This window comes from Ochlerotatus camptorhynchus, unplaced genomic scaffold, assembly GCF_037179485.1.
Source record: "Ochlerotatus camptorhynchus isolate MF236.1 unplaced genomic scaffold, CSIRO-AGI_Acam_v1.1 ptg000402l, whole genome shotgun sequence".
Classification (NCBI taxonomy): Eukaryota; Metazoa; Arthropoda; class Insecta; order Diptera; family Culicidae; genus Ochlerotatus; species Ochlerotatus camptorhynchus.
The window spans coordinates 83,871-90,805 of NW_027040888.1; the positions used below are offsets into that span (position 1 = coordinate 83,871).

The 6,935-nt window shown below is 39.1% G+C and overlaps 1 protein-coding gene across 1 annotated transcript; it reads left to right on the plus strand.

Moving 5' to 3' along the window:
- The first annotated feature begins 1,891 nt into the window (after window positions 1-1,891).
- LOC135710762 (uncharacterized) lies at window positions 1,892-2,371 on the plus strand. The gene has a single exon (XM_065233426.1). The coding sequence runs from the start codon at window positions 1,892-1,894 to the stop codon at window positions 2,369-2,371; it is 480 nt and encodes a 159-aa protein (XP_065089498.1).
- The last annotated feature ends 4,564 nt before the right edge of the window (window positions 2,372-6,935 follow it).

Here is a 6,935-nt window from a genome sequence, read left to right on the forward strand (position 1 = left end):
GGTTGTTTAGTTCACTAGACTTGAAGTGAACTAAATAAAAATCATTAGAAATCCCGTTGCGCGAATCGCCAGGACGGGATTTCATTTTCATTTTGATTACTTGGAGTGGCACAACTCCAAGTAATTTTGCCAGTTCATCTTTGATCTGATCCAGGGATTCACCACTGGGCAGTCCTTTCATGACAACCTTGAACACACGTTCAGTTTTGGTGTCGTAAGTAAAAAATTTGTGCTTCTTCTCAGTAAGATACTTGAGAAGACATTTAAATCCGTCCAAGGTTTCAGCCAATACACGGCATTCACCCCGACGTCCAATTTATAGTGAAAACTTAACTTTCACGAAATTCAAAAGTTCCATGCGAAGAGCATGGAAATCGGTAGTGGTTATCACAATAGGGGGAATCTTTTCCTTCTTGGCATTAAGCCGGGAAAGTTTACTAGAATTTTTCTTGGATGATGGATCATTCTCATCATCCGTGAGCAAATCAAATTGATTACTCAAATTAATTTCATCAGAAGGGGGGTCAAGAGTTTGCCCCTTTCTTTTGCGTTTAGGCGCCATGGCGGCAGTAAATTTTTATCCAATTCGACTTCCAAGCAGATTACTATAAGAATCTGAAGGATCGAAGAGGAATTTTCCAAATCGATATCCAAGAAGGATTACCTCGGGTAGGGTCTAAACAAGGATCGAAGAGGAATAAGAGTTGGAACAAGGTAGAAATTTTTTACAGGTTGAGCACTGAAAAGTGCTGTTTAAATTTGTTGTAGCTTTAGGTAGTAGTAACACTTCCTTCAGCAAAAAGCAAATAGATCCGCACGGCAAGAGAGCACGATGCGGACTGACCCGTCGCGCGTTAGTTTTCAGTTGTGTGTGATTCCGTTGCTGTGTGGAAGAAAGGCAAGTGAGCTTCACCTATTGGATGACACCTACCTGCTGCAACCGGAGGAGCCTATGCTGATCGTCGTCTCACCTGAATATTCTGCTGCTGCCACTGCCGCTGCCCGTGGAAGTTAATCGCTGCTACGTCACCTGTAAGGAAGAAAAAGGAAGAGAAACCCGTCCCAGTACATGCAAACCCGAAGCCCGTCCCGCAAAATTGCCCGGTGAGTCAACCCGTTGCCCATCATTTGGTGCCGTGACCAGGATCCTGGTGTCCCATTCCCGACCGCGTGAAGTCATCAGAGTAACCTCACTTCGACGCTATTGTGCCCGCATTAGAGTGGCCCAAATCAGCTCGTACCCATTGGAAAAATTGTTCCCGGATCGTGATTTTGGAAAACAAGTGAGTACCTCTCCAATACCTCTACGTCCATCATCGCGGTACTTCTTGGATCTTTTTTGACCATTTCAACCTTACTGCTTGTGCCGTGTTTACGAGATGCCTGACGAAAAACGGATCAAGATGAAGGAGGCTAGAAGAAGGAATGCCATCGAAGGAATCAATCGAATGGCTCAGTTTTTCACCGACTACGTTCCCGAGCAGCATCAGCATGAAGTTTCCCATCGATTCGATCGTCTGGAGAAGGTGTGGGGCGTATTCGAGTCCCTGCCGGAAGAATGTGAAGATCTGGATGACTCCGAAGAATCTTTGGAAAAGAACTTGGAGATATCGTAGGTGCAGAAGTTCCATTACCTTCGGGCTGCCCTGAAGGGAGAGGCAGCCAACTTGATCCAGTCGATAACGATAACGGCGAATAATTACGCTGTCGTGTGGGAGACGTTAGTGAATCGTTACTAAAACAAGACAATTCTCCGAAAAAAAACACATCCGAGCCCTGCTCAAGTACCCGAAGATCCAGAGCAACACCGTGCAAGCGCTTCATCAAATTGTGGATGAGTTTCAGCGCCACACCAAGGTTCTGGAACAACTCGGGGTGCTAGTCGATCATCATGCCAATCCTCATCGAGCTGCTCGAGGACAAGTTGAACGACGCTTCGGTTTCCGCATGGGAAGAATCAATCACAACGGAGGAACACCCTACGTACTCTAAAATGGTCGAGTTTCTGCAGAAGCGAGCGCGCGTATTTGAGACGATTTCTATCAACCGACCTCAGCATGTTAATCCCAAGTCCGTTAATCATCCTTCAGCTCCGAAGAAATCAAACCAGCCCCGATTCAGCACATATGCAGCAACTGAAATTGCAGCAAATTCGTTCAACGGTCTCGATTCGAAAGGTCGCATGAAGGTGGTTACGGACAAGAAACTTTGCAGCAACTGCTTCCGTAGTGATCACTTTGCCCGTAACTATCGCTCGATGTATTCTTGCAAGCATTGCTCCAAGCGACATCATTCGATGCTCCATCCGGGGCCATACGAGCTCAACTTGCCAACCACCGATGAGAATGCAGTATCTGGACCTGCAGAATGAGAATGCAGTATCTGGACCTGCCAATCCAGGTTCTTCCACTATGCTTGCAGCCGTTTCCGCTGTTCCCGTCAATGAACCCCCGTCTTCGATGGCAGTGGCTCAATCAACCAGTGTTTTCCTCATCATCGTAGTCTTGCTGGTAGTAGATAGTAGATAAGATAGATAGTAGTAAGTGATAACAAGTTGCTCGTTTGCGAGAATGAATATTTACATCACAATTAAAATTCAGAATTTTTTGCTGTGCATATACTGCCGCTCATCGCAAGTCGGTTCCATATGGAAATGGTATCAAAATAAATTTTGAGTATGTTTGGGCAGTTCCATGAAATCCAGAAAAGCAGTGAGAACCTTCAAGAAATTTCAAAAACCTAGAGAACGTAAACGTCGCAAAGTTTAGAGGTCTTTAGAGCAGTTCTATTAATTTTAAGGCAATTCCAAGAACATCCTCAGAAAAAAAAAGAACTCCAGGAAAGATAAGAGGACTTCAGGATGGTCAACAAATATTGTAGGAACTTTGAAGAACTTCTATGAAATGAAAGGAAATATCGAGCATTTAAAAAAAATGTTTCATGAACAGACTACGGAATAATAAGGAAGCTTCTGTAACATTTCGGGCACTTCAGGGTAGCTTCGAGAACTTCAATGTGGTTTCATCAGCTTCAGAAAAACTGCACGAAGTTTTAGGAATTTATTAGATCTTCAAAGATATCCAGAGCGCTTAAAGAAAACTCCAGAAAGCATGAGGAAAATTGTGAAAAGTTTAAAAAAGAACCTCAGGGAGATAGCTCTAAAGATTATCAGGAGAGGTCAGAGATCTTGAGGCTGTCACAACAACTTCAGGGATGTCCAGACTTTCAGGCAAGTTTAAAGATCTGTGAAAGTTAGTTTGATGAATTCAGGACTTCACCATGAACGTCAGCAATTTTTTTTAGATATTTTATGAATTTCAGGTAAGTCCAAAGAACGAGAATTTTTGAAAACTTGAGGCATATTCTGAGAATTTCATAGAAATTTTCAGTAAAGTTTAATGATTTTTAGGACAGTTCCATTCATATCAGAGTAGTATCATGAACTTCAGGGAATTGCTAGAACTTCAGGATGGCTTCGAGAGCTTCAGAGCAGTTCTATTAGCTTCAAGAAAATAACAGAAACTTTATAAAAATTCCAAGAAATTCTGAATTTCTGATAACTTCTGAAAAGATCCGACATTGTCAGGAAAGACCAGAGATCTTTAGTGAAGTTTAAAGAATTTATATGCAGTTTTACTATTATCACGTATTTCGAGGAAGATCAGAAATCTACAGAGCAGTTCCATTGATTAATTGCAGGAGCTTTTAAGAAGTTCCGAAAAATTATGGAATAATCCGAGCATTTCAGGATTGTTCTGAAAATTTCCGTAAATATGCGGGGTCGTCAAGGAAGTTCCATGAATATCAGGAAAATTGTATCATTGCTAGAAAAGTTCCGAGAACAGAAGAAGTGTGCCAGTTATGGTAATACCCAAGTAACCATTTATGTATAGCCGTATATTATAATTAATTAAGGGGACTTATCGGGCTATTAACGGGTTTGGTGGTTACTTGGGTAGTGCTTCTCTAATTGGCCTTAAGGCCTAAATCATGTTCAAAATAAGTTTATCCAAACTTTTCAACGTAGGCATGCAGAACAGTATTTACACTAACATCTCGGGAAGATTTTTTTTAAATTTAATGATAACTTTTACTAGTGTCATAACTGGTACACTTCTCCTACTTTAAAAATTAGAAGACGTAAGAGAAAATTCGAGAACTTCTTGAATATTTTGGAAAATTCAGAGAAGTTTAGAGAATTTAAATAAATGTCCATGAGCCTTAAGGAAGTATCGAAAATATCAGACACAATATGGGATCTGCAGGATAAATCAAAGAACTTAAGGGCAACTCAATTATCTTCAGGCAAATTTGTGGAAATTTTCTAAAATCCTCTGAGAAATTCAGGTCAAAAGAACATCATTGAAGAAGACTTGTTTTAAATCATAAATATTTTAAAGCTGAAATAAAAACGGTATTGACATCCGCCGCCATTTTGGAATTCAATATGGCGAACCAGAATACAATATGACGGCCTCCGGACAGTGAATATGCATCTGAACCCACGCAATATTGGTATCTATGGAATGGGCTACATGAGTAGAAGTGGAAAATCAACATGCTCCGCCATTTTAGAATTCATACGAATTGGAGCGGATTTTTTGAATGTTTAGCCATAATTAAATGTTTCAATGTCATAATTTAAAACAAAATCTGTATAATCTGTGTACAACCTTCAAATCTATGATCTGTCTGGTTCAAAAAGAAAAACTGAAAAAAATCTATAGCAATGCAGATTAATCTGTAGTTTTGGCAACCCTGGCGCTGGCACTGTTCTCTTATATATTGGCTTCTGGTTGACAGCAGTCATGCAAACAATAGTTGGTACAGTGAGGTTCTATGATTTACACGATGTTTTAGGCGATGCTTAACGTCCACCAAGGTTCCAAAAGTATATTGTAAACAGATTTATCTATTGGAATCGATGCGTAGAGAAGAGTCCGATCGATTGATGCAGAAATATTGAAAATGTTTCATGGAATATCCGAGTTATAATCGTTCAAATTCTGACCACTTTTCGTTACATGTTCATTTTTTCTACTCGGAAAGTGTATTTTCACGTAGTCTTACGTCAAAATATCAATGTTCATATCAGTCAAAAAAAAATGTTTCAGAATCAAAAAATTGGTAGGGAAACCACTCTCTCCCATCACGAAAACGCCTCGTTTTCTGATGACAAAATTGCGCAAGCGAACTTTCAATGAAAATCAACTCTTAAAGAACAATAATTTGTGGTGGTCCTGAAAAAATAAAAAAAACTTATTTATGGTGATGGTTGAGTAATGCTGAACTATTAGGGTCATCACGGATGAGGCCGGCGAGCTATACGTTGTTTGGAACGAGGGTGACGCGCTTAGCATAGAAGTTTTTTTTTTAAAGTTTTGCGAACTTCTTAGCATTTTGAGGAGCTGCGTGAAACTTCAAGTGTAAATAATTTTAAAAAAATCAGGGAATTTTGTATAAGATCTAAAAATAGTTCAATGAACTTCTGACAACTTCAGGGATCCTCGCTTCAGCTTAGCGAACTTCGTTGCAGTTTGTCAGAGATCTTACTTCAAAAAAGCTCCATGAACTTCGTGGAGGATTTGGGAACTTCGTTAGATGTTCAAGAATATTCGTAGATGTCTTAGGTGTCTTTCCAGAAGTGTAAAGAGAGATGGAAAAAAATATCTAATGTGGAATAAATTCAGGGAACTTCGTAGAAGTTGAGGAAATTTTGTAAAACTTAAGGGAGTTTTGTAGATGTTCAGGAAACGTTGCATATGTTACAGGATATTCTTTCAGACATTCCTCCTAGACAGCTGGACATATTCAAAAGATTTTCATATAGACAAAGATATTCCCTAATAAACGGGTACCATACACTAACGATATCATAGATGATAGGAACATACCACATAAAGTTCGGATGATATCCCGAATTGGTAGTTAGGCGCATCTTATGGTTATTGTTTATGTGGGTTAGTAATGATGTCTTGATATTTTTCCATGATCAAGCTCTGAGGATCTACAATTGTTTAAAAATTCAAATATTCTTTCAAGATTGTAGGTTGTTCAGGAAGTATAAAAAAAAACATTTCCAGCTTATTGAATCTGATGGAATCTTGAATGATGAATCTAGATTTATGGACCTGATTGTACATTCACTATAGGGAACACCGGTGCCTTCCAACAGCTGAATTCCGGAAATTTATACTTCTTGAATTTAATTTTTGTATTCTGATGATGAAATATTCAAAATTAAACAGCTAGTTGTAAATTCATTGAATACCTAACTCTGAGAATTTTCTTAAGTTTGAGATGCTTAAATTTATGAGATCTGGACACTTTGTGATTTTATTACAAAAAGCATGAACAAACGATCTTTACAAAAAGCATGAACAAACAAAGCATCGAGAAAAGTGGTTCATGTGCACTATTATAAAGCCTCTACCTCTACTCAGCGATCTTGTTGTAGAAGGGCATGTACATTTGTTTGCGTCCGTTCAAAGTGTTGGCGTAGCGAAGTTGGTAGTATCAAGGTTCGCTAATGCGGTCGTCGAGTTCGATTCCAGATTCCGGTACAGTGTAAATCATTTGGTGGTGTGCTTATAACTAATTTCGATTAATTTAATTAGCAGTAAAATAAACTTGAAAAATGCCTCCACCAAAAAAAAAAAGCGTTAACAATATTCAACCTGGCGTCAAGAGAAAACTGTGTAGTGATTATTGGATAATTGGGTAAAGGTTGAGTAAGCGCCTTTGAAGTTTACACACAAAAACAGCAGAATAACAGCTGTATAGAAGTGTAAATGGATATGCAATAAGAGCTTGTCACTACCGTGTCAACAGCCATAAGTAGCTGACTAAGTTCGCCAGATTTGTTTGTATAGAGGTGAGTAAATGTTTCCTCATATCGTATAACATTTTAATACAGCTTGAGGCTGTATAAATGA

Bases quoted from the DNA above. Each gene is read 5' to 3' on its own strand.
- LOC135710762 (XM_065233426.1), top strand. From the start codon at position 1,892: ATGCCAATCCTCATCGAGCTGCTCGAGGACAAGTTGAACGACGCTTCG.